Source organism: Indicator indicator, chromosome 38, assembly GCF_027791375.1.
Source record: "Indicator indicator isolate 239-I01 chromosome 38, UM_Iind_1.1, whole genome shotgun sequence".
NCBI classification, from domain to species: Eukaryota; Metazoa; Chordata; class Aves; order Piciformes; family Indicatoridae; genus Indicator; species Indicator indicator.
Window position 1 is genome coordinate 47,747 of NC_072047.1, and position 25,024 is coordinate 72,770.

Below are 25,024 nucleotides of genomic sequence, written 5' to 3' on the forward strand. Positions count from 1 at the left end.
ATGTGCAGCCCGGGGCGGGCGCCGCCTGGGCCGGCCCCGGCGGGGGACCTGCCGCCCGAGTGGGAAACGGACGACGAGCGTATGGCTTTCCTCTTCTCGGCTTTCAAGCAGAGCCGTGAGGTGAACAGCACCGAGTGGGACAGCAAGATGGCCTTCTGGGTCGGGCTGGTGCTGGCCCGCGGCCGTCGCCGGGGTGTCGTGCGGACCTGCCTGCGAGAGCTGCAGCACAGCTTCGAACGGCGCGGCAGCCTCCCGCTGGGCCTCGGCACTGTCCTCCGGGAGCTCCTCAGGTACCTGCGGGAGAGAAGAGGGGGGCTGGGTCTGGCAGCCCTCCCGTCGCGGGGACTGGAGGGCAAGGAAGGCTACGGTGGGCTCTGGGAGAAGGGGAGGCTCAGCTAGCGGGGAGAGGAGCTCTGAAGAAGGATGGTTGGAGAAGGAGGGGGTGTGAGGGAGCTTTGCGCCATGGCTGTGGGCAAGCAGAGCTCCACGTCGTGCCAGCCTGGGAGATGCAGGCAGTGTGCATGGCAGGGAGAGCGCTGCAGGTGGTGGATGAATGGATGGGGACATGAGGGAAAGGCTTGGTGCTGTTCTTGGAGAGATGGTTGTGCCTGCCAGCGCTAAACGCTGGGAGCGTGGGAGAGCGTGAGAGGGTTTTGTTCCTGTGCCAGGGCTAGCAAAGGGAGAGGAGAGCACAGAGAGGCTCAAGGGAATGTGGAATTACGTTGCGCGAGGGGAATTCAGGAAGCTGGTGCAAGGTGAAGCATGGGTAGGGAGTCGAGAAGCTCACCCTGGGGCTTACAGGAGGTGTAGGCTGTGGGGAGTGCGGGGAATTCCGGGGCAAGGCTGTGCTGAAAGAGCTTGCTGGTGCAGGAGGAGCTTTGTGTTAAATTGGGTCGTGCCCTGGAACGGTTGTTGTGGTGATCCAGCTGGGAAGGGCATGTGGTGGTGTAGGGGCATGTGGGGCTGTGGTGTGCTGGTGTTTGCAGCCAAGTGTTTTGCCTTGTGAAACTAGAGCCTGGGACTGATACCCTGGGCCTTAGTCTGTAGCATGCAAAATAGCTTTTCTCACATCCAGAGGGTTTTGTGTTTGCAATTTAACACCTCAAGTGAAGCACCCTGAAACGTGCAGCTGTCCCCTCTAAGCACTGACCTTCCCTGTCAGCGTCCTTGCTGGGTGCCTCACCAGTTTCAAGTCAGAAATCTGGGAGAAACAGGTGAAACTGGAGAAAGAAACTGGAAGGATAGTGAGCAAAGGACCCTGGTGTCCAGAGGAAGCTGCAGACCTCTGTGCACTTTCATACCCAGTAGTAAAACATCAAACTCTAGCTCGAAGCTGACTTCTAGTTAGAAAATGCCCCTGGGGATATGGGTGTCCAAAGCATCAAGCAATGTTCCAGTTAAACATTCTGCTTGCTGGCAGTGGAAGGGTTCAGGAGTGTCCATACTCAGTTCCACATTGGTGTCTTTTCTCCAGACGTGGCAAGCTGCAGAGGGAGTCAGACTTCATGGCCAGTGTAGACAGCAGCTGGATCTCCTGGGGTGTGGGAGTCTTCATTCTGAAGCCCCTCAAGTGGACTCTCTCCAGTGTGCTGGGTGACAGTAAGATACCTGAGGAAGAGGAAGTCCTGATTTATGTGGAGCTGCTGCAGGTGAGTGTTGTTGAGAGCTTTTGCTCAAGATGATGCATCCCTGGAAAACTCAGGAGTCATTTGATGTGCTAGCAAGGAGGGAACAGGGTTGATGTGATCCTCATTTGTACTTCTGAGGAGTTTAAAAGCTTGGAGAGGGATGGATGGAGTACCCCCAGGGGTAAGAAGTAGTTGATATCTACAGATGTTCCTTGAAACTGATGTAATGACCTCTCTGCCTTCGAAGAAATGGGAGGGGCAGGCTTGCTGTTTTTGTCTGGGAAGGCAAGGGAGTGTGCTGGGAGGCTGCTGGGAGGCTCAGGTTTGAGTCCCTGCAGGAATGGTGTAGAGGGAGGCAGGGAGAAGCTGGGGACGTCAGAGCTGCTGGCTGTCAGTCCAGTGATCACTGAGCTGAACTCGGAATCCCAGGCCCCTTTGGGTGGGAAGGGACCTTAAGAGGTCATCTTGTCCAGCTCCCCTGCAATCAGCAGGGACATCCCCACCTAGAGCAGGTTGCTCAGAGCCTGATCTAACCTCACTTGGAGTGGTTCCAGGGATGGGACATCTCCCACCTCTCAGGCCACCTCAATGGAAAAGATTTCTGGTTTGCCTGTACTCTAAATCTCCTCTCTTTTTGTTTCAAACCATCCCCTCTTGTCCTGTCACAACAGACCCAGCTAAAAAGTCTGTCCCCAGCTCTCTTGTAGCCCCCTTCAAATCCTAAAAGGCCACCAGGAAGTCTCCCTGGAGCCTTCTCTTCTCCAGGCTGCACAACCCCAACTCTCTCAGCCTGGCCTCCCAGCAGAGCCCTTCCAGCCCTCCCAGCATTGTGGCCTCCTCTGACCCCTCTCCAGCAGGTCCCTGTCTGTGCTGAGGACTCCAGAGCTGCCCCAGCACTGCAGGGGGGGTCTGAGCAGAGCACAGCAGAGGGGCAGAATCCCCTCCCTGCCCCTGCTGCCCACACTGCTGGGGATCAGCCCAGGCCAGGCTGGGGCTGGGCTGGCAGCACTCAGTGCTGGCTCCTGTTGAGCTTATCATCACCCAGCAGCCCTCTCCTCAGGGCTGCTCTCCAGCTCTTCATCCCCAGCCTGGATTGATGTCCAGCCTCACCATCAGCTGGGGCCTCACATCCTGTGCAAGACCCTTTTCTCTGACACATTGTTAGTGGTACCTTGAGCTGTGGCTTGTGTTGTGGATTCACAGAACTCATTGTTGCTGACAGGGGAGGCCTTGTGTCTCTCTCCCTGTTACTCTGCTGCATTAACACCAAGAGGTGTCTAAATGATTTGGTCTAGCAGAAACCCAAGAACCTTTTTAGATGTATGTTCCTTTATTTGTAGGTAGGCTGAGAGCAGATGGTGTTTCCCCTCTGCTCTGGTGTTCCCACAGCCCTTTTGGAGGGTGCATGCATGGGAGAGGAGAGAAACCTCTTCAAAAGGTGCCTGGAAAACCACAAACCTCACTGTGGAATCTGGGGGTGGATGGAAAGAGATGTTTCTAGAGTCTGAAGTGGACCATAACTCTCACTTGAAATGGGGAAGACTTCTCTTTGCTTTGTCCACTTACAGATGACTCTTGTGAGCACAAGGAAAGTGTGGATTGAAGAAAAGGATTTATTTGGTTTAGACTTGGGAAGGGAGGGAAAACTTCAGGAAGAGCAGGGGAAGCCAACTTGCTGCCTGTGTCCTTCTTATCTTGTTCCATAGCATTTGCACAGGGATTGGGAATAGTCTGGAGAGTCACAGAAATATTCCAGTAGGAAGAGACCTCTAAGATCATTTAGCCCAACCGTGGTCACTAAACTGTGTCCCCAGTGTCTACACGTTTTTTTGAACAGCTCCAGGGGATGGTGTCTCCACCACCTCCCTGGGCACCACTCTTTCAGGAGAGAAGTTTTTCCTGCTATCCAACCTCCCCTGGTGCAACTTGAGACTGTTTCCTTTTGCCCTGTCACTTCTTCCTTGGGAGTAGAGACAAACCCCCACCTGGCTCCAACCTCCTCTCAAGGAGCTGTAGAGAGCCAGAAGGTCTCCCCTCAGCCTGCTTTTCTCCAGGCTCAACACCCCCAGCTCATTCAGCTGCTCCTCCTCAGCCCTGTTCTCCAGACCCTTCCCCAGCTTCATTGCCCTTCTCTGGTCCTGCTCCAGCCCTCAATGTCCTTCTTGGAGTGAGGGACCCAAAACTGACTCCAGCACTCAAGGTGTGAGCTCAGCAGTGCCCAGTCCAGGGGGTCAATCCCTGTCCTGCTGGCCACACCATTGCTGTTCTTCTTGGGCTGTTTTTCATAGAATCAGGCAGGGTTGGAAGGGACCACAAGGCTCAGCCAGTTCCAACCCCCCTGCCATGGGCAGGGACACCTCACACCAGATCAGGCTGGCCACAGCCTCATCCAGCCTGGCTGCAAACACCTCCAGGGATGGAGCCTCAACCACCTCCCTGCACAACCCATTCCAGGCTCTCACCACTCTCATGGGGAAGAACTTCTTCCTCACCTCCAGTCTGAATCTCTCCACTTCTGGCTTTGTTCCATTCTCCCCAGTCCTATCACTCCCTGACACCCTCAAAAGTCCCTCCCCAGCTTTCTTGGAGCCCCCTTCAGATCGTGGAAGGCCACAAGAAGGTCTCCCTGGAGCCTTCTCTTCTCCAGACTGCACAACCCCAACTCTCTCAGGCTGTCCTCATAGGAGAGGTGCTCCAGCCCTCTGCTCATCCTCATGGCCCTTCCCTGGACACCTTCCAGCACCTCCAGATCCCTCTTGGAACAGAGGCTCCAGAACTGGATGCAGTACTCCAGGTGTGGTCTCAGCAGAGCTGAGCAGAGAGGGAGAATCACCTCCCTGGCCCTGCTGGCCACACTTCTCCTGCTGCAGCCCAGGATCTGGTTGGCTTGTTTTTTGGTTCTTTGATCCTGTCAGTGTTGCTATTCATAAAGCCTTGCAGCCACTTGGGAATATTCCTGCAGCCTCTTGGGAATATTCCTGTCCTGCTCGTTCTGAGAGCCTGGCTGGCTGCAGACACGACGTGGTCTAACTTCTCACCTTCAGTGCATGGGAGGGAGTTGGTGTGGGCTTGGCAGTTGTTGGAGGTGAGGAGGAAGAAGAGTGCTGTGGAAGCTCAGCCCCAGCTCTGCTGCTTGCTTGCAGGAGAAGGCAGAGGAGGTTTATCGTCTCTACCAGAACTCGGCGCTCTCTTCCCACCCGGTTGTTGCCCTCTCTGAGCTGCGTTCCCTCTGTGCCACAGTCTGTCCAGATGAGAGGACCTTCTACTTGCTGCTCCTCCAGCTGCAAAAGGAGAAGAGGGTCACCATCCTGGAACAGAATGGAGAGAAGGTACAGGGTCAAGGTGACTGCTTTTGGGTGGTATAATCCCTGTCTTGCGTTTCATCTGGCTGGAAGGAACGGTTTCTCGGCTCAGTGTTGGGTGTTCTGTGTGTGGAAAGGTAAATTCTGTCTGCTCCAATGCTGCAGCCCTGAGTGTGGATGAGATCAAATCCTCATTCCTGCATGGCAGGTCCCTCAAACATTGGTGATACTGCTCATGCAATTCAGCAGCTAGAAAAGGGGCAGATTCCTAGCTTGATGGAGAGATAAATAGGTAGATTCCTAGCTAGCTGGATTGACTGCTAGCTGGACAGATAGATATAGATAGATTGATTGCTGGCTAGATAGATAGATATAGATATAGATTGATTGCCGGCTAGATAGATAGATATAGATATAGATTGATTGCCGGCTAGATAGATAGATATAGATATAGATTGATTGCCGGCTAGATAGATAGATATAGATATAGATTGATTGCCGGCTGGATAGATAGATATAGATATAGATTGATTGCCGGCTGGACAGATAGATAGATAGATACGGATGGATTGATTGCCGGCTGGACGGATAGGTAGATAGATACGGATGGATTGATTGCCGGCTGGACGGATCGGTAGGTAGATAGGGATGGATTGATTGCCGGCTGGACGGATAGGTAGGTAGGTAGATAGGGATGGATTGATTGCCGGCTGGACGGATAGGTAAATTCATTTGGGTTGGAAGGGTTCAACATCATTCAGTTCCAACCCCCAGCCAAGGCCAGGGACACCTCCCACCAGCCCAGGTTCCTCAAGGCCTCATCCAACCTGGCCTTCAACACCTCCAGGGAGGGGACAGCCACAACCTTCCTGAGCAGGGAAGAAGTTTCTTCTAATGTCCAACCTAAACCTCCCCTGGGGTGACTTGAGGCCACTTGTTCCTTGGGACAAGAAACTAACTCCCACCTGGCTGCAGCCTCCTCTCAGAGCCAGAAGGTCTTCCCTCAGTCTCCTTTTCTCCAGGCTGAACAGCCCCCAGGTCCCTCAGCTGCCCCTCACTAGCCCTGTTCTCCAGACCCTTCCCCAGCTTCATTGCCCTTCTCTGGCCCTGCTCCAGCTCCTCAATGTCCTCCTTGGAGTGAGGAGCCCAAAACTGAGCCCAGCACTCAAGGTGTGGCCACAGCAGTGCCCACTCCAGGGGGCCAATCCCTGCCCTGCTCCTGCTGCCCACTCCATTGCTACTCTGGGCCAGGAAATGAGATTATTCAATTCTGTGATGAGTGCTACATCCTCATCACTCCAAGGCTTAAACTGGGGATGCCAAAGCATCATTTTGAGACTCTGGAACAGGTTGCCCAGGAAGGCTGTGGATGCCTCCTCCTTGGAGGTGTTCAAGGCCAGGTTAGATAAGGCCTTGAGCAGCTGAGTCTAGCTGAGAGGTGTCCCTGCCCATGGCAGGGAGGTTGGAGGAGATGACCTCTGAGGTCTATTCCAACCTAGACCATTCTATGATCCTTCCAGCAAAGTATTTCCAGTGCAGGCAGAGATTCTGAAGAGCAGTGACTGGAGCTCCTGGGTTTTCTTTCTTTAGATAGTGAAGTTTGCCCGAGGTCTTCATGCCAAAGTCTCCCCCATGAATGATGTGGACATTGGAGTCTATCAGCTGATGCAGAGTGAACAGCTGCTGTCACAGAAGGTGGAGTCCCTTTCCCAGGAAGCAGAGAAGTAATTTTGGGGAAGGGTGGTGGGAAGGAACATCTGTTTACTCTGTAGAACTTTGTATTCCTGTCACATAGTTAGAAGGAAGCTGCTGCCTGAGAGTGCAAGTTGCATTTTCCTGTCCATAGCAGCCCCAGCCCTGGGGCAGGGCAGGGCAGGTTTGGCAGCCTCTCCCCATGAAAACTACAGAAAGCTTTTCCAAAGGCTTTGGAATGGGTTCAAGGCCTACTCCTGAGAAGTGACAATGGCTTAAAGGGTGGTTAGTCACCTCTGGATTGTAGAGCAAGGCAGTGAGGCTTGGGTGTTGGTTTGTGCAGTTACTGCTGCTTGGCAAAGCACTGAGAGCTTCTTCTCCTCCTTCAACCCCTTGCAGGTGTAAAGAGGATGCCCGGAGTGCTTGCAGAGCTGGGAAAAAGCAGTTGGTAAGTGACCCTCCTGCCTGCTGGGAGCAGCTACAAGTGGCTGGGAGCTGATCTGTGACTGCAGATAATGGCTGGGCATTAGCAACCTCAACTTAGCTGTGTTGGAGGCTAAAAGTCTATCTGTGCTGAAGCTAAGAATCGATTTCTCCAGGGTGATGCGGCGTGAAGACAAACGGATCTCTCCAGCTCTTCAAACCAGCTGGGGGCTGCTAGGGTTTTGGGTTTGTTTGGGGTTTGTTTTTTTTAACACTTCCTTTGGTTGCTGCTTGGTTTTGTAACCCAAGGCTGTGCCTCTGCTGCCTGCAGGCACTGAGGTGTTTGAAGTCCAAGCGGAGGACGGAGAGGCGAATCGAAGAGCTTCACTCCAAGCTGGATGCAGTGCAGGGCATCTTGGATCGGATCTACGCCTCCCAGACTGACCAGATGGTAACTTTTTGCCTTTCTGCTGCTCACTTCATGCCCTGCTCTTCTCATTCCTGCTGCTCTACCTGCTTGACAGAGCTCGTGGCTGAGGGGGTGCTGCTGGTCTGCTCTAGGAAACAGCGGGTCTGCAGTTGGGCTCCTGAGCTCAAGCAACCTGCTTGTGGCTCCCATTTTCTGCTTCTGTGAGGGTCCTGCTTGGATAACAGACCTTGAGAGAAGCTAACAGTGCCTGGTGGTTGTTCCCAGTTAGCAATGGGGCAGATTTAGACTGGATCTGAGGAAGAATTCTTCAGGATGAGGTGGGGGGGAGATGCTGGAACGGGTTGTGGATGCCTTCTCCCTGGAGGTGTTCAAAGGCTGTTGGATGAGGCCTTGGGCAAGCTGGGCTGGTGGGAGGTGTCCCTGCCCATGGCAGGAGGGTTGGAACTGGATGATCTTGAAGGTCCCTTCCAGCCCAACCCATGCTATGAATCTCTGATGGCCAAAAGGGCAGAAGGAAGGTGAGGGCACCCACAGGGGGGTTGGAATAGATGATTTCTCAGGCCCCCTCTATGATATTTCTCTTTTCTTTATTTTAAAGGTATTTAATGCCTATCAGGCTGGTATGGGAGCTCTGAAGCTTTCCATGAAGGATGTTACTGTGGAGAAGGCAGAGAACCTGGTGGATCAGATCCAAGAGGTACTGAAAATAGGAAGACATCTAAATTATCAAGCCAAGTGCTGTGTAGCTGGACACAGTTTGCTCTTAATGCTGAGGCTTCTGGTGCTGCTTAGTTTTCTGTTCCATAAGTCACCAAAGTGACTTAATCTGGATTTTTGTTTTTAGATCAAGAAGAGAGGTCTTCAGCACCTGGCTGTGTTCTGTGTTTATGGATAGAGACAGGACAAGGGGGAATGGTTTGAAGCTGAGGTAGAGTAGGGTTAAACTGGAGCTGAGGAAGAAGCTCTTCAGTATGAGGGTGGTAAGCCTCTGGAACAGGCTGCTCAGGGAGGTTGTGGATGTCTCCTGCCTGGGGGTGTTCAAGGCCAAGCTGGATGAGGCCTTGAGCAGCTGAGTCTAGCTGAGTTTCTATTTCATATCAAACACTTTGTCTTTCTCCTCAGCTTTGTGATACTCAAGATGAAGTAGCCCAGACTCTGGCTGGAGTGGGGGTCAATGGTCTAGGTATGTCTTGGGGTTCATCTTTTGTTCAGGTCAAGGGAGGTTCTTCTCCTCCTTTACCCTGGCCCTGGTGAGACCACATCTGGGTCCAGTTCTGAGCTCCCCAGTTCCAGAGGGACAGGGAACTGCTGGAGAGAGTCCAGGGGAGGCTGGGAAGATGCTCTGTGAGGAGCAAAGGCTGAGAGCCTGGAGAAGAGCAGCCCCAGAGGGGGATCTGAGCAATGCTCAACAAGAGCTAAAGGGTGAGGGGCAAGAGGCTGGGGCCAGGCTCTGCTTAGTGGTGCCCAGGGACAGGCCAAGGGGCAATGGGCACAGAGTGGAAGGTTTTCTTGTCCTTGGATTCCTCAGCACTTCTCCCTGAGATCAGGAGGGAATTTTCACCTTTAGAAGCACAAAGAGGAGTTCTTATGATGGATGGGAGTAATCCTAACTGTGTTAGACTTGGGCTGCAGAGGTGTGCAGCTTCTTTCTCCTCAGGACTTAATGTTTTCTTGAATCAGCAGAGATGGACACAGAGGAACTGGAGAAGGAGCTGGACAGTCTCCTCCAGGACTCAACTAAGGAGCCTGTAGATCTGCCTGCTGTTCCTCAGAAGGTGCTGAACCCACCCATTTCTGATGCTGAGCTTGAAGCTGAGTTGGAAAAGCTCTCTGTGTCTGATGGAGGTATGGATATCAGCAAGGGGTGCTTAGCCAGCAGCTGTTGGGCTCTCTGACAGCCTTCCCAAATGAGAGGATAACCTGGCAGAACTCAAATCTGAGCCAGGAGCTTTCCCACTTCAGTGACATAGTTGAAAGCCAACTCTTATGTCTTGAGAACTCCTAGAAATGCTGCCTGGACTTTGTCCCATGGGACATAAGGAAATTAGAAGGCCCTGTGGGGAGGGAGTTAGTGCTTGGACTGCTGCATCTTCACTGTCATTTCCCAGCCTGCAGGAAGCCAGGCAGTGGTTTGGGGCTCTGCTGTTTGCTCATAAAGCAGCCCAACATTTTCATGCCAGTTGCTGCCAAGCATGCAGCATCTTCTCTGTCCTAGAATGCCCTCCCTAGGGGTGGTGTCTGCTTAAACTAGTACCAAACTAGCACTGAACTACTCTGTATTGAGTAGCAGTGAGTGACCAGAGCTCGTGGACTTGACCTGCATTCTGAATTTACCCTGGGCCTGTCTCAGCCAGGGCTAAAGAGACTCAAATGTTCCTTGCAGGGCTCTGTTAGTGAACAGTTAGGTCTGTCTGTGAAGTTCTGTAGAGGTTTAATGAGCAGACAGATTGCTCCATTGCCCCAGAAGGGGCAAAAGAAGAACAGTCACACAGAGGATTGGGAAGTTTCAATGGAAAGGCTGTTTAGAAACTACAAAGCATATAAAATACACAGAAATCCACAGTCTGGGCTTAACACAGAAACTCATTAAGCCAAAGCTTCACACAAATCTCCCTCTATACCAGGCCAACCAAACCTAGGCTTCCATGCCCCTCACCCCATACCACTCCATTTGTGCCACAGCACAAAATTCAGCTTGGCAACTCCAGGCCCCAGTTAAGCTGTTCCAGGCATAATTGGCAGCATTTCCCAAGGTCAACCAGGCCTTACTCCCATACTAGGGAGATAAGAACCTGCTCATCCTTCTTGGGAGTGGAAAAGGGAGGGGAAAAAGGGAGGGAAAGGGGAAGAAACTAACTTTGCAGCCAGATTTATAGGAATGGAGGACTTCTGGGTCTGAAAGACAAAGATTACACTTCCCAGCACACCTCCTGGACCTTTCTAGCTTCTGGAGCTCTGTAACTCTGTGACCTTCTCAAAGGAACTAGCCTCAAACTTGCCCCAGGTTTGTGCAGCTGATGGTGGTCAGGTTTCAGAGCAGATGAAGAGCACATCCTGTGTGTGGCTTTCCACAGTGGAATATGGAAGCCCTGAGGCCCTCTGGAAGTGTTTTTGTTAGTTCTGGGTGTGATTGATCTCCTCACTGACTTGCCTGCCACCCTTCCTTGCTGAGAAACCGATCTCTTTCTGTTGCTATTTTTTTCTCTCTAGATTTGGCACAAAAGACTCCCTCTGCTTCCTCTGAACCCAAACCAGCTCTGGGACTGAATCTCTAAAGACCCAACAGTATCCTGGTGCTGCAGTTTGAGAAGTTGGCCTAAAGGTTCCTTTACTTAATGACTTAAAACTTCTGGAGAGAGCTGGGGAGGGGTAGGGGGGGAATGGGGAACACTCTTCCTGTTCTTCATGGATCCCACTTTGCTCAGCAAGAGGATCTCCTGCCATGACAATCCACTCTGGAACTGGCCCCAGCTGGTGTTTGTCATCTCTGTGCCAACATCTGCACTGGTCTCAAGTTGACTTGTGACCCCCACCCCACCTTCCACCCCCTTCCCCAAGTCACTCTGTGACATTCAGTCATCCCTTCTGGGGATGCAAGTCAAGGTTCTGGCCAGTGAAGACAAAACTCTTCTGTGTCCATAACAGTGCTCATTGGTTTGGGTTAAGTTTGCTTCCTTTGGGGGCTGGGGGGTTGGTTGGTTTGTTTTTTTTGGGGGGGGGGAGGGGTTGGGTTTTTTTGCTTGGTTGTTTTTTAGTTGTTGTTTGGGGTTTTTTCTTGTTTGGGGTTTTTTTCTTGTTTTTTTCTTGTTTGTTTTTTTTTTCCTTGGTTTTTTTTTCTTGGTTTTTTTTTCTTGGTTTTTTTTTATTGTTTTTTTTTTCTTGGTTTTTTTTTCTTGGTTTTTTTTTCTTGGTTTTTTTTTTCTTGGTTTTTTTTTTCTTGGTTTTTTTTTTTTTGGTTTTTTTTTTTTCTTGTTTTTTTTTTTTCTTGGTTTTTTTTTTTTTCTTGGTTTTTTTTTTTCTTGGTTTTTTTTTTTTTTGGTTTTTTTTTTTCTTGGTTTTTTTTTTCTTGGTTTTTTTTTCTTTGTTTTTTTTTTCTTGGTTTTTTTTTTTCTTGGTTTTTTTTTTCTTGGTTTTTTTTTTTTCTGGGTTTTTTTTTCTGGGTTTTTTTTTTTTTGTGGTTTTTTTTTTTCTTGGGTTTTTTTTCTTGGTTTTTTTTTTTTTTGTTGTTGTTGTTGTTGTTTTTTTTCTTGGTTTTTTTTTCTTGATTTTTTTTTCCTTTTTCTTTTTTTTTTTTTTTGTTTGTTTGGAGTGGTTTGGGGTTTTTTTTGGTTTTTTTTTGGTTTTTTTCTTGTTTGGTTTTTTTTTTTTTTCTTGTTTGGTTTTTTTTTTCTTTTTTTTTTTTTCCTTGTTTGGTTTTTTTTTTTTTTCCTTGTTTGGGGTGTTTTTTTTTTTCCTTGTTTGGGTTTTGTTTTTTTTTTTCCTTGTTTGGGGTGTTTTTTTTTTTTTTTCCTTGTTTGGGGTTTTGTGTTTCTTTGGGTTTTTTTGTTTGAGTTTTTTATTCATTTGTTTTGGTTTTTTGTTGTTTGGGGGGGAGTTATTGGTTCTTTTTCTTCCCTTTGCTGTGGCTGATGTTGAGAATCATGAGTTTGCAGCCACCTTGCAGTTAGTTGCTCAACATTTGGCTCTTCTCCTGGGCTTGTTTCAAACACTTGGCCACCTGAGTGCTGTCCTTGGAATGCTGAGTGACCTGCAACAATCTCCTCACCACCTCTTAAGGTTCTCCTCCCTCTTCCCAGCCTTCCACTCCCTGTCTGTATTTTTGCACAGTCCTGGACAACTAAACACTGTAACTCTTTTGATTGTAGGAGTGATTGTAGGAGGTTTTGGGGGCTGCAATTGCAAGCACAAGACAAAAAAAAAAAAAAAAAAACAACACAGAAAATATCCACAAAAAAGAATTCCTCTTTTCTGTAATGACACTAAAGGCCTTAAAAAAGGGAGACCTGCAAAAGATTGAACTGAAGGAAATTTCTTCCTGCCTGTTGGGTGACAAAGCCTTGTGGTCAGTAGGAGGCAACTTTCTGTTTTGCTTTTACTTGGAAATCTGAGCTGCTTTGCTGGTTTTCTCTCTCCCCCTGTTCACCAAAAACTATCTTGGAGCTCTTGTCCCAAGTGGGTTTGGGGGTGGGAGGAGAAGGGATGCAGCATTTTGCCTTTGGGAGGAGAGGGCTTCTCATCACAGCCTTGACTCTGCCTTCAGTCTTGATGCTGCAGTTTCACAAGGTCAGGAGCCACCCTCCAAATAAAACCCTGGTGATGTTTCTAATGCACAAAAAGCCCTGAGCAGGGCAACTGAAAGAGGTTTTTGTTTTTTTTTTTTATGGACCATAAGAAGTGCAATGGTCATCTTTTGCAGGTCACCTTTTTATTCAGCCTGTGCACGTGGAGGAGGAGCAGGAAGCCTGAGATGAAGCAATGGATCCTTCCAGGAGGGGAATGTGCTCTTAATTTGGCTTTCTGCACCCACACACCACACACACACAGACAGAGCCTGTGCCTGGCAGGGGAGTGACTGGCTGGGGGGTGGTGGTGCTGCTGTAACCAGTCCTCCTGACCCTGGAATGTAGCCCTCTCAACATTTCTGCCCCTCTTACCATTTCTCCCCTGCCTCCTTCCCCTCCACTGCTCCAGCCCTGTGGATGTGGAGGTGAGGGGCAGCCTGGGGTGAAAAATAATCAACTAAGGGCTGGAGTTGCCAGGTCTTGGTCATGAGTGGTGCTCCAGGTCTTGGTCATGAGTGGTGCTCCAGCTCTTAAGCCCAGAGGGGCAGGGAACAATGCACTGGGTTGCTGGGGTTGGCCCTGGCTTCATTGTGGCTTTGGCCCAGAGTGCAGATTCCTGCCAGGAATTTCCTGCAGCAGTTCCCTCCCCCCCCCCACCCCCAGCTGCAGGTGGAGCTGTGTGAGGTGACTTGAAGCTTTCCCTTTGTAAAGTGAAAGGGGAGAAAAACCTCTGTGTTTTCTGCCTGTCTGTAATAAAGGGGAGGAACCAGACTCCCTTGGGGTGCCTCCTTGGTTTGTTTTTGGGTTTCTTGTTTGTTTGTTTTCTTCTTTTTTTTCTCTGTGCCACAGCTCACTGCCATGTTAGTGCTGTTCCAGCTCTGCTTCTGCATCTATAAAACTTGTCTGCTGAAAGTAATGAACGGGTGGTTTCCTGGGCTGCTTTGTCAAACAAAAAACCCACACTGAGGAGCTACTTCTCCAGCTTTGGATGTCCCTCAGCCTTTGCTCTGGGTTTGAATAAGCCCAACAGGCACTGGGGATTAACTTGAAGCCTGGTTGTTAGTTTTGGTGGTGGTGGTGTGATGCCTTTGCTTTATGCCTTTTGGAGAGGTTTGCTGCTTTGGCTTTGCTTCTGCCACTTCTTTTATTGTGCACCTTGACAACTGTGCAGTTTCAGGGCTCACAGAGCAGCACAGACTGGCTCAGGTTGGAAGGGACCTTAAAGCTCATCCAGTTCCAGCCCCTCCTGCTGTGGGCAGGGACACCTCCCACCAGCCCAGGTTGCTCCAGCCTGGCCTTGAACACCTCCAGGGAGGGGACATCCACGACCTGTTCCAGTGCCTCCCCACCTTTACTGGAAAGAACAAACAAGCCCTTGGCTGTGGCCGTGGAGGAACTGGCTGTGCCAGATGATCACAGCCCTTGCCTGACCCTTAATCAATATTTAAGCCTTATTCTGGGGTAGTTTTTTGTCCAGCTTCTTGTTCTGAGGGTAGTTAAGCAGCACAGCAGAGGAGCCTGGTGGTGTATTTTCCCTTCTCAAGGCAGTCCAGATGGAGTTAACCTGGTGTAGAAGCCACTCAACCCAAATTACTCCTACTTCCCTCTGACATATGAAGATGCCTGCAGTAAGCTTTGGCTTTGCAGGCAGTCAGGGCTGTTTCCTCTGGCAAGAGGGTTGATAGGAACTGGCATGTTGGTCCCTGGAGAGCTCCTGTGGTTTGCTGCAGGGAGGAGGAAGCTGCTTGTTCTTCTGCTGATGTTCTTCCACAGCGCAGCTCAGGTCTTGCCTCCGGCCAGCATCACTGAGCCTTGCTTTAAAGGATCTGACTCTGCCTCCTTTCCCCCCACTAGCAGAACCTGTCCCCTGCTCTGCAAAGTGCAAAGTGATTCCTGCAGGAGTAAACAACTTCTGCCATGCTGTAACAGATCTGACTGAGGCAGCTCTTGGAAGAGAGGCACTGAGGAGTTACAGCCAAGCAGCTGCTGCTTGATTTGAAGTGGTTTGTAATTGTCTTCCTTTGATGCAAAGTGGTGGTGGTGGAGGGGGATGTAATCAAGATGGCTGAATGGAGGATGTGAAGTGTATTTTGGTGAGACAGCAGGGAAAGGGAAATAAAAGGGCAGCTTCTTGCTGGGTGAGGAAATTAAATATAAAAACTTAGAGCTGAATTGCCACCAGACTTGGAAGCAGATCACATTTGAGTGGTGTTTAAAATAGTCCTTCAGTTGATTCTTTGGGGGGAAAAAAAATAGCAGGTGCTTAAGTGAGGAAATGGAGCAAGTGGTTAGCAATATAATGCAGCAGAACAGCTTGCTCAGGAGAGAAGGTTGCCTCTAGCAGGCAGGAGTTGATCTGAAGCTCCCCAGGAGCCAGCAGTGCCCTCCTGCAGCCCAGCAGGCAGCTGTGTGCTGGGCTGCAGACAGAGGAGTGTGGGCAGCAGGGCAGGAGAGGGGATTCTGCCCCTGGGCTCTGCTCTGCTCAGACCTCACCTCCAATCCTGCCTCCAGCTCTGCTGTCCCCAGCACAAGAAGGACACAGAGCTGCTGGAGGGAGGCCAGAGGAGGTCACAAAGATGATCCAAGGGCTGGAGCAGCTCTGCTGTGAGCACAGGCTGAGGGAGCTGGGGGTGTGCAGCCTGGAGAGGAGAAGGCTCCAGGGGAACTGCTTTGCAATAGCTGAAGGGATCCTGCAGGAAGGCTGCAGAGAGACTTTTGCTGAGGGTGTCCAGAGCCAGGCCAAGGGGGAATGGTTTGAAGGTGAGGCAGAGCAGGGTTAGAGTGGAGCTGAGGAAGAAGTTCTTCAGTGTGAGGGTGGTGAGACTCTGGCACAGGCTGCCCAGGGAGGCTGTGGATGTCCCTTCCCTGGAGGTGTTCAAGGCCAGATTGGGTGAGCTACCTGCTCTAGCTGGAGGTGTCCCTGCCCATGGCAGGGGGTTGGGACTGGATGACCTTTGAGGTCCCTTCCAACCCAAACCGTTCTGGGACTCGGTGCTGAGCCACGAGGGGGCTGCGCCTGCCATCTAGCGGCGGCTCCTGGCACAGGCACTTGGCAGCAGCCGGCTGCAGACGGTGGAACTAATGAGGCTTAATTAGACGAAGCCTTCCGAATTAAATGCTGTGACGCGCTGGCAGCAAGTGTCTGTGACCTGTCACAAAGCAAGCGTGCCGTTTGCTTTAGGAGGGAGCTTCTTGCTGCTGGATCTTCACGGGGATAATGAAGCTCTTGTTTGAAAGTTGTTCTTGGGCAGCTCCCGTTGCCCATCTGTGCAAAGCCTGGGTGGCAGGGGCAGGTTAATTAAATCTCTGTGTGTGTGGCTGGGCTGATTCGGTGTGGATTGGCTGCTGCTTTGCTTCTGAAGTAGTGTCTGTGGCAGGCAAAGGCAGGGCTCAGCAGCACACACCACAGCAACCACCCAGCTAATGAGGGAATGAGTGCTGCTGAGGGGGGAGGTTCAGCTGGATTTGGGAAGCTTTTGTTGCCCTTTCCCACTTTGGCCACTTCTCAAAGGCAAGTCCCCACTGAAGCAGCTCTTGCTGAGCTGGCTCTGGAGGAATCTTGCCTCCTGAAGGGTTGTTTTGGTTTTGTTTGGTGGGTTTTTTTTTTTTTTCCTGATGTTTTCTGCCCAAAGAAGCCTTTGTGCTTAGAGAGGATTTAATCACAAAGTGATGGATTCCAGGTCAGACCTGGGTCCTAACCTTGTGGTTTCCCCCTGGGTGTAAGAGGGCAGAGATTTGCTTCTCAGTCTGCAGTGAGAGCTTTCAGGGGTAGGCAAAGGAGTAATTTTAGGGGGCAGGGGGATACTGCCCCCCACTTCTGCAGTACCATGATGCTTGTGATTCAGTGCCTTTCAGCCCCAGCAGACCACCAGGTTGTGCCCACCTCCCACCTTTGGTACCACAGGCAGTGGGCTGAGGCTGTCCAGCTTTGCTCAGTCCTTGGATGAGAAGGAGAAATGGTGGCTAAGAGTGGTGAGGGGAGCTCTTAGGGGTGCCCACTGCTTGCTGCCAGGGCTGGGGGCTGTGCTGGAAAGACATCTTGATTTGATTTTTTTTTTTTTTTTTTTTCCAGCTGTTGGGTCACTTGGTGAGGTGATAGCTACTGGGGAATTAGGTAGGAATTAAAGAATGATGGACTTGGAAGAATCCTGTAATCATTTTGGTTGGAAAAGACCTTCAAGGTCCTCAAGTCCAACCATTCTCTAACTCTAGAGAAGCTTCATTTTATCACTGATTGATTCAGGATCAGAATGGTTATCAGAGTGCTGTTCTGCAGCCTTTTTGGTCCCACACAGAGCTTCTGCTGAATAGAAAGAGTCTGAAAAGTGCTTTGCCTGCTGCTTTCAGAAAGCAAAAAAACCCCAAAACTTCCAGATCTGTACAAATTTTATTTTATGTGTCCTTTTCCTTCTTTTTATCCCCTGTGGATTTAAAAGAATTGTTGCAGTGTGAATTTAATGCCAGTTTTGCAGCACTTGCAGCTGTGGGGAGTAACTGGTTTAGGGTCCTTCATCTCTGTGCCTGTGCAGTCAATTTGGGTGTCTCTTATTCAGAGATGAAGCAGACAATTCCCATCCTGATTTTTTGCATTGAGGACCCTCAAATCCCCCTTGGATGTTTGTTGGTTTTTATCCCTTCAATCCTATCACCTCCATTCCCAAGCGACTTAACCCTGGCAGCTGTGGACTCCCAGTGCCATGGCTCTTAGCTGGCAGAGGATGGAACTGGTGAGTGTGGGACCTGGTGTGCAGGCAGGGAGAGCTCTCAGCTGTGTGAAATGCAGAGGGGAGAGCAGCCAGCAGAGCAGCCTGGCTGCTGAGCAGAGAAGGTTCAGCTGTGAGAGCAGAGAGCTCAGATTCCTCCTTTCATCTGGCAGCAAGTCCCAGCCTGGCCACAGCAGAAGGGATTCTGTAGCAGGCTCCGGACCAGCAACGGATGAAGAGCTTCAGAGAGGGGGAGGAAGGCTTGTGGCAGCTCACTCCAGTGCCAGAGGTGAGTGGCAGCTCTTTGTGAGCAGCAGGCTGCAGAGCAGGACGAGTGGGATGGGAGGCAAGAGGGCACAAACCCAGCGCCAGGCTGGCAGCAGGAGCCTTGGAGAGCACTGAGAGCTTCAAGCACCTCTCCTTGTGCTGGGTCACTGGCTGGGGGTGAGAGCTGGGAGGACTGCAGGTGGTGCCTCTGAGCTGGCAGCAGTGAAAAGAGGGACTGCTGGGGACTTGAAGAGCTGCAAGACCTCTCAAGGGACTGGAACAAAGGGGAACCCATGGATGGCTCTGCAGAAGGAGGGGGGCCGGACGTGGTCAATGACACAAGCAGTAGGAAGAGCTGGGCAGAAGGCAACCCTGAGCTGTCCTTCCGTGTGGTGACAGCTGCCTTACTCTTCCTTCTCATCCTCTCCACCCTCCTGGGCAACACCCTGGTGTGTGTGGCTGTGGTCAGGTTCAGACACCTGCGCTCCAAGGTCACCAATTCCTTCGTTATCTCCTTGGCAGTGTCCGACCTCCTCGTGGCTCTGCTGGTGATGCCCTGGAAGGCTGCCTCCCAGGTGGCAGGGCACTGGCCCTTTGGGGCTTTCTGTGATGTTTGGGTGGCTTTTGACATCATGTGCTCCACAGCCTCCATCCTCCACTTGTGCATCATCAGCCTGGACCGTTACTGGGCCGTTTCCAACCCCTTCCGCTACGAGAGGAGGATGACGCAGCCTGTGGCCTTCGGCGCCATCGCGGTGGCCTGGCTGCTGTCCCTCCTGATCTCCTTCATCCCTGTGCAGCTGAGGTGGCACAAGGACCACCTCCTCAGCCAGCAGGAGCCAGGTGTTCATGTCCCTGGGGAAGAGGAGGAAGAGGAGAACTGCGACTCCAGCCTCAGCAGGACCTACGCCATCTCCTCCTCTCTGGTTAGCTTCTACATCCCTGTGGCCATCATGCTGGGCACCTACAGCTGCATCTTCCGCACCGCCCGGCGGCAGATCCGCAGGATCTCCTCCTTGGAGAGGGCAGCAGGCCATGCCCAGGGCTGCCAGGCTGCTGACTGTCCTCAGGAAGCCTCCCTGAAGAACTCCTTCAAGAAGGAGACCAAGGTCCTGAAGACCCTTTCCATCATCATGGGCGTCTTTGTCTTCTGCTGGCTGCCCTTCTTTGTGCTCAACTGCACGGTGCCCTTCTGCGACCTCTCCCTGCAGGAGCCAGGGGAGTTCCCCTGTGTCAGTCAGTCTGTCTTCAGCACCTTTGCCTGGCTTGGCTGGGCCAACTCCTGCCTCAACCCCATCATCTACGCCTTCAACGCAGACTTCCGCCGAGCTTTCGCCTCCCTCTTGGGCTGCGGCCGCCTGTGCCCCAGCGACGCGGTGGAGAGGGTGAACTTCAGCAACGAGCTGGTCTCCTACCACCCTGACACCACCTGTCAGAGGGAGGTGGTGGTGACCCTCAGCTACCCCCAGCTGCTCCCCCACGCTGCTCTGCAGGTGGAAAGCAAGGAGGTGTCCTTGGAGAGGGAGTCGCAGGTCTCTGAGCCCTCTGGCAGCGCCGTGCTGGGTGAGTGCGAGGTGGCTGTCTGCCTGGAGAGGGTCACACCTCTGCCCAGCAACACCTTCCACTGAGCCTTCCTCTGGGGGCTGAGGGTCAAGAGGGAGGGCATAGGCTCTGCTCAGTTGCACCCTGGGATAGGACAAGGGCTGATGGATATGAACTACAGCACAGGAGGTTCCACTTCAGCGTGAGGAGGAACTTCGGCACTGTGAGGGTCACAGAGGAGTGTGGCCAGCAGAGCCAGGGAGGTTCTCCTCCCCCTCTGCTCTGCCCTGCTGAGACCTCACCTGGAATATTGCATCCAGTTTTGGGCTTCCCAGTTCAAGAGGGACAGAGATCTGCTGGAGAGAGTCTAAGGGGAAGGCTACCGGGATGATTGAGGGACTGGATCACTGCCTTGTGAGAAAAGGCTGAGAGCCCTGGGGGTGGTTAGTCTGGAGAGGAGAGGACTGAGAGGGATCTGATCAATGTCTATCAATAGCTGGGGGTCAAGAGGCAGGGGCCAGGCTCTGCTCAGTTGCACCCTGGGACAGGACAAGGGGCAAAGGATACAAACGAAGCACAGGAGGTTCCACCTCAACATGAGGAGGAACTTCTGCACTGGGAGGCTCCCAGAGCTCTGGAGCAGGCTGCCCAGAGAGGTTGTGGAGTCTCCTTCTCTGGAGCCTTTCCAGCCCTGTCTGGATGTGTTCCTGTGTGACCTGTGCTGGATTCTCTGCTCCTGCTCTGGCAGGGGGGTTGGACTGGATGATCTTCAAAGGACCCTTCCAACCCCTAACATCCTATGATCCAGGAATGGGGTGGTGGGATGGGCTCGAGGAGAGATGGAAGCAGGAGCACAGCTGCAGTTCCCTGCTTTCTGAGGAGGTTGAGGATGATGTGGATGTTGCTCTCTCTCTCTCTGGGCAGCAGTTGTGTTAGTGGGCATGGAGCAGCCAGAGTGACCTCTCAGGTGGCTCGGGGGAGGGGGTTCAGAGATGTGGGTTTCTTGCTTGCAGTTTCAGATCCAGCCCGGGTGGGCAGCAGAGATCTGCTGGCTGCTCCCTGAAGTTGACCCACGGGAAAAATGCTTTCTGCAGCAGACCAAAAGGCAAGGGCTCGAATTCCACCATCCCTGGGATTTCAGCTGAGCAAGCAAAGACTTGTGTGGTCTGCTGAGCTTCTGCTCCACAGCTCCTGAAGCACAAATGCAGCTGTGCTTGTGGGGACAGAGCCTGCTTTGGTTGTGTCCAAGAGGCCACCAGCCCAAGGCTGCTCAATGGGCACAATGCTGCTGGCAGGACTGGCTGCTGCTGCCTTCTGCTCCCCGGGATTGTGCTGTGCTGTGTGGGAAAGGCAGCTCTGGGGTGGGCTGTGCAGGAAGGAGGAAATGGTCTTGCTTGGAGAGCCCTCTTGGGCTCACCTCTGTCTCCTTTGCTCAGGCAGATTATCCTGCAGGTCTGGGCAGGCATGCAGCCACCTCACCTGGAGCCCTGAGGCTCTGCTTGGTAGCAGCTTGGCTGGAGCGTGTTGCAGGGAAGGATTCTGCACACCAAAGGTTGGGCCTGGAGCAAGAGGCAGCCTCTCTGAGCTGGGACACACAGGGTTGAGGGCAACCAGGGATGAGCACAAGCTGTGGCTTGGAGCCAGGAGCTGTGACGCTTCCCTTGGAGCCTTTGGGAAGGAAGGGGTCTGAGCCCTTCAGTCTCTGAAGGTGGAGGAGGAAGTTGAGTGTTCAAGCAAGAAGGTTGCTGGTTTGGTTTCTGTGCCTCCACCACATCTTCCTCCTCCTTTGCCTAGGCTTTCACTTTGCTCTCCCTCTCATTCCCTTCCTCCCCGATTCCATTAAGGATCCTTCCTTTGCTGTCTCCTTCCAATAAAAATGCCTTCTCCAGGAGCCCTCCTGCCTCACCTCTGCTCTTTCATCAGCCTCTCCCTGAGTAGCTGGGAGCTTGTGTCTGGGGAACTGGGGGTAGACACAGCAGGGGGACAGCCCCCAGCATTTCATGGTGACAGGGGTGGGGGGGCTTGAGGGAGGATGTTGTGATCCATTCCTGCTTAAACAGGGCAGCAGCACATCCACATCGCCTTGAATCTGAGACGTCTTTAGCACAGCAGAAAAGCCTCTTCCCCCTCCCTGGCAAAACGTTCAAGGGGGCGGGGGGAAGCAGAAAGTGCTAATTACAGAGGAAAGGTAATTAGCCAAAATTAGCCAATTAGAGTCGAGTTACACTGGAATGGGCGTGGGAGGGAGGGGAGCTTACCCCATCCCCAGAGTCTATTCTTGAGGTTTTTCTGGAGGAGCACTGCTAAGACTCAGCCCCCTCTAGAACCATCTCCTTCCCCACAACCTAAACCTCCCCTGGGGCAACTCTGAAGCCGTTTCCTCTCCTCCTGTTGCTTCTTCCTAAGGAGAAGAGAGCAACCCCCACTTGGCTCCAGCTTCCTTTCAGGGAGTTGTAGAGAACAGCGAGGTCTCCCCTCAGCCTTTTCTGCAGGCTGAACACCATCAGCTGCTCCTCCCCAGCCCTGTTCTCCAGACCCTTCCCCACCTTCCTTAACCTTCTCTGGATACCCTCCAGCACCTCACTGTCTTTTCTTGCAGGGTGAGCTTGCCAAAAGCAGTGGAGAGGATGATGTGATCCTTTGGGGCTTTTTTTTTCTTTGGTCCAGTTATTGGCTGCCACAAACTTGTGCTGGGGAGCTGCCCCTGAAGTGATTGTTCAGCTTTAGGAGGAATGGATTTGGCAGAAAAAAGGAGAGAGAGAGAGAGAGGGGGGAGGAGAAGATGTGGCTGGTGGAGGTGGCTTGCCTGATTTGGAGATGAGCAGCTGCTTTTCTCATCAGGCAAAGGCCACGGGGTTGGCCTCCAAGGAAAGCAGCACCAGACAGGGGTGAAGACTGGCTGCGGGTCTGTGGATGCTTGGAGAAGCCTGCCAGAAGCTCTTGTGGAATCACAGTCCCAATCTGTATGGTAATTGGGAGCAATCAGCAGCTAAGGGGAGAGAGGCAGGAAGAGGATTTTGTGAGAGCATGGCCAGAATATCTCCTTGCTCTGATGAGGCTGTGCTGCCTTGGACTTCTCTCTGGACAACCCTCAAAGGGAAGAAATTGCTCCTCGTGTCCCAAGCTAAACCTTCCCTGGGGCAACTGGAGGCCATTTCACCATTGTTCCTTAGAGGAGACTAACCCTCAGCCGGCTCCAGCCTTCTGGCAGGGAGTTGTAGCTCCCCTCAGCCTCCTTTTCTCCAGGCTGAGCAACCCCAGGTCCCTTTCTCTTGTTCTCCAGACCCTTCCCCAGTTTCCTTGCCCTTCTCTGGACATGCTCCAACCCCTTCATTGTCTTTGGAGTGAGGGAGACCCCAAACTGACCCCCGATTCAACGTGCCCACTACAAAAATCAGTTTGTTCTTCCAGCTGTTCCAGGAAAAGGCTGAATGACAGGGAACTGGAGCTGAGGGAGAAAGGAGCAGGTCACTGTCCCAGCTTCACAGCTCTTGGAGCTGGGATCTGCTTCCACCAGCTGCCACCTCCATAGCCCGAGGTTAGTCCAGCTCCAACCAGTTCTTTGTTTCTGCAGGATTCGGTGTTTTGGGGCTGTGCCGGGGGGTGCCCTCGCACACCTTAACCTCACCTCCCACCCTGCCAGGGCTCCCTTGTAGCTGCCCCCATCCCTCCGCCAGCCCGGGGGTGGAGCTCAGCTGCCCGGCGGGAGAAGCCGGAGCCGGGGCTAAGCTGCCCGGCGGGAGAAGCCGGAGCCGGGGCTAAGCTGCCCCGGGGGCAGGAGCGGAACCGAGGCTGAGCTGCCCGGTGGGAGGAGCCGCGGCCGGGGATCGGGGCCGGGACTGACGTTGAGCTGCCCGGCGGGAGGAGCCGGGGTTGGGTATTAGGACTGGGGATTGGGACCGGACTGAGCTGCACGGCGGTAGGAGCCTGAGCTGAGGCAAAGCTACTCGGAGGGGCGGGGCGGGGCTGGGGCCGGGGCGGAGCCGCCCGGTGGGAGGAGCCGGAGCTGGGCCGGGGCGGAGCCGCCCGGTGGGAGGAACCGGAGCCGGGTCCGGGGCGGAGCTGCCCGGCGGGAGGAGCCGAAGCCGGAGCCGGGCCGGGCGCAGGCGCCGCAGCGGGTGGAGCCTTTGGGCTGGGCCTGGCGGTGAAAGCGGCCTCGGGGGGCACTTGAGCGGGGGGCGCCGAGCCGGTGAGGTGCGGGGTTGTACCGGGAGAGGTGGTCTGGGGGTGCACGGAGCTTCGTGGGGTGCAGCGGAGGGGTGGAGGGAGGAAGGGGTGCTGGGTGTGCTTGGGCATGGGGGGTGTGGAGGGGTTCCCGGGGTTCTGGGGAGGAATGGAGGGTAACGGGGAGCTGGGGTGCATGGATGTGTGGGGGGGAACAGGGTGCTGGGGGGTGCGTGGGAAGAGAGGGGGGGAGGGTAACGGGGTGCCAAAAGCAGCACGTGGTGCTGAGGGAGCAGAAGGAAAAGAAGGAGGCATTGGGGTGCCCAGAGCAGCACAGGGTGCTGAGGGGTGCACGGAGCCACTCAGGGTGCTGGGGGTGCGCAGGGGAAGAAATGAGGCTCACGGGAAAAGAGTTGGGGTGCAGCAAGGTGCTGGGGGTGCGGCAGGAAGGGCGATCGGGGGTGCCTGTGGCGGTGTGGCTGCGCAGGGTGCTGAGGGGTGCACGGAGCCACACAGCGGCAGGGCTCAGGCGTGCAGCTGGGTGAGAGGTTTGGAGGAGGAGGTGTGCCAGGGGCCCATGAGGCCATCTCCATTGCAGCCACTTCTCCTGTGTGCCTCTGTCCCTCCTATGCAAGAGAAGCATAGCCAGGTCGAGGAGGTGATTCTCCCTCTCTGCTCTGCTCCGGTGAGACCCCACCTGGAGTACTGCATCCAGTTCTGGAGGCTCTATTATAAGAAGGATCTGGAGGTGCTGGAAGGTGTCCAGAGAAGGGCCATGAGGATGAGCAGAGGGCTGGAGCTGCTCTGCTGTGAGGACAGCCTGAGAGAGTTGGGGTTGTGCAGTCTGGAGAAGAGAAGGCTCCCAGGAGACCTTCTTGTGGCCTTCCAGGATCTGAAGGGAGCTCCAAGAAGGCTGGGGAGGGACTTCTGAGGGTGTCAGGGAGTGATAGGACTGGGGGGGATGGAGCAAAATTAGTGGTGGGGAGATTCAGATTGGATGTTATGAAGAAGTTGTTCCCCAGGAGGGTGGTGAGAGACTGGCAGAGGTTGCCCAGGGAGGTGGTGGAAGCCTCATCCCTGGAGGTTTTTGCAGCCAGGCTGGAGGTGGCTGTGAGCAACCTGCTGTGGTGTGAGGTGTCCCTGTCCATGGCAGGGGGGTTGGAACTGGCTGAGCTTTGAGCTCCTTTCCAGCCCTGACAATTCTCTGATTCTCCTCAGGCCTCCTGATCCCTGCAGCCCTGGCGCTGCGCTGCATGGACGCCGTGTTCCTGTCGCCCAGCGAGGATGAGTTCGTGGGCAGGATCACGGAGGAGCTGGAGCACTTCATGCTCCAAGGGCAGCACCACAGGTAGGTGCTCAGCCATGGTGGGCGCCAGCTAGCTGCAGAGGGGTCTTTGCATGGGGTGACCCCTTCCCTGCTGCTGCATGCAGTCCCTAGGTGGTGGCACATGCTGCTGCAAGAGCATTGGCACGTTGGCTTCCGTTCTGCATCAGTTCCTTGGGATGCAAACTGCAGGTGGGTTGGTGCAGCAGTGTTTGGAGCATGGCTGTAGGGTCTGGCTGGCTGCAGAGCTCCAGCCTGGCTCAGAGC

The 25,024-nt window shown here is 53.3% G+C and overlaps 3 protein-coding genes across 6 annotated transcripts in view; all 3 read left to right on the top strand.

Annotated features, from left to right (window-relative positions):
* LOC128978714 (charged multivesicular body protein 7-like) lies at positions 1–17,650 on the top strand. Of its 2 annotated transcripts, none has more exons than XM_054396681.1 (11): positions 1–290; positions 1,475–1,649; positions 4,772–4,957; positions 6,521–6,654; positions 7,022–7,070; positions 7,377–7,496; positions 8,074–8,172; positions 8,598–8,658; positions 9,159–9,320; positions 10,686–10,797; positions 17,634–17,650. In XM_054396681.1, the coding sequence occupies exons 1-10, from the start codon at positions 1–3 to the stop codon at positions 10,748–10,750; spliced, it is 1,341 nt and encodes a 446-aa protein (XP_054252656.1). In that variant the 3' UTR covers positions 10,751–10,797; positions 17,634–17,650. The 2 variants fall into 2 exon arrangements, with proteins under 2 accessions (XP_054252656.1, XP_054252655.1); XM_054396680.1 differs by lacking the exon at positions 17,634–17,650 and adding an exon at positions 12,892–13,586.
* R3HCC1 (R3H domain and coiled-coil containing 1) overlaps positions 14,747–25,024 on the top strand; it is a 21,896-nt gene continuing 11,618 nt past the window's right edge. For both annotated transcript variants that reach the window (XR_008489441.1, XM_054396679.1), the window contains exons 1-2: positions 14,747–14,760; positions 24,652–24,781. Coding sequence is in view for 1 of the 2 variants with exons in the window: in XM_054396679.1 (XP_054252654.1) it covers positions 24,687–24,781 (95 nt within the window). In the remaining variant the exon portion in view is untranslated. The remainder of the gene's footprint in view (positions 14,761–24,651; positions 24,782–25,024) is intronic.
* LOC128978716 (D(1) dopamine receptor-like) lies at positions 17,731–20,566 on the top strand. 2 transcript variants are annotated; one of them, XM_054396683.1, is made up of 3 exons: positions 17,731–17,749; positions 18,250–19,290; positions 20,283–20,566. In XM_054396683.1, the coding sequence occupies exons 2-3, from the start codon at positions 18,279–18,281 to the stop codon at positions 20,330–20,332; spliced, it is 1,062 nt and encodes a 353-aa protein (XP_054252658.1). In that variant the 5' UTR covers positions 17,731–17,749; positions 18,250–18,278; the 3' UTR covers positions 20,333–20,566. The 2 variants fall into 2 exon arrangements, with proteins under 2 accessions (XP_054252658.1, XP_054252657.1); XM_054396682.1 differs by lacking the exon at positions 17,731–17,749 and having other exon boundaries at positions 18,021–19,290.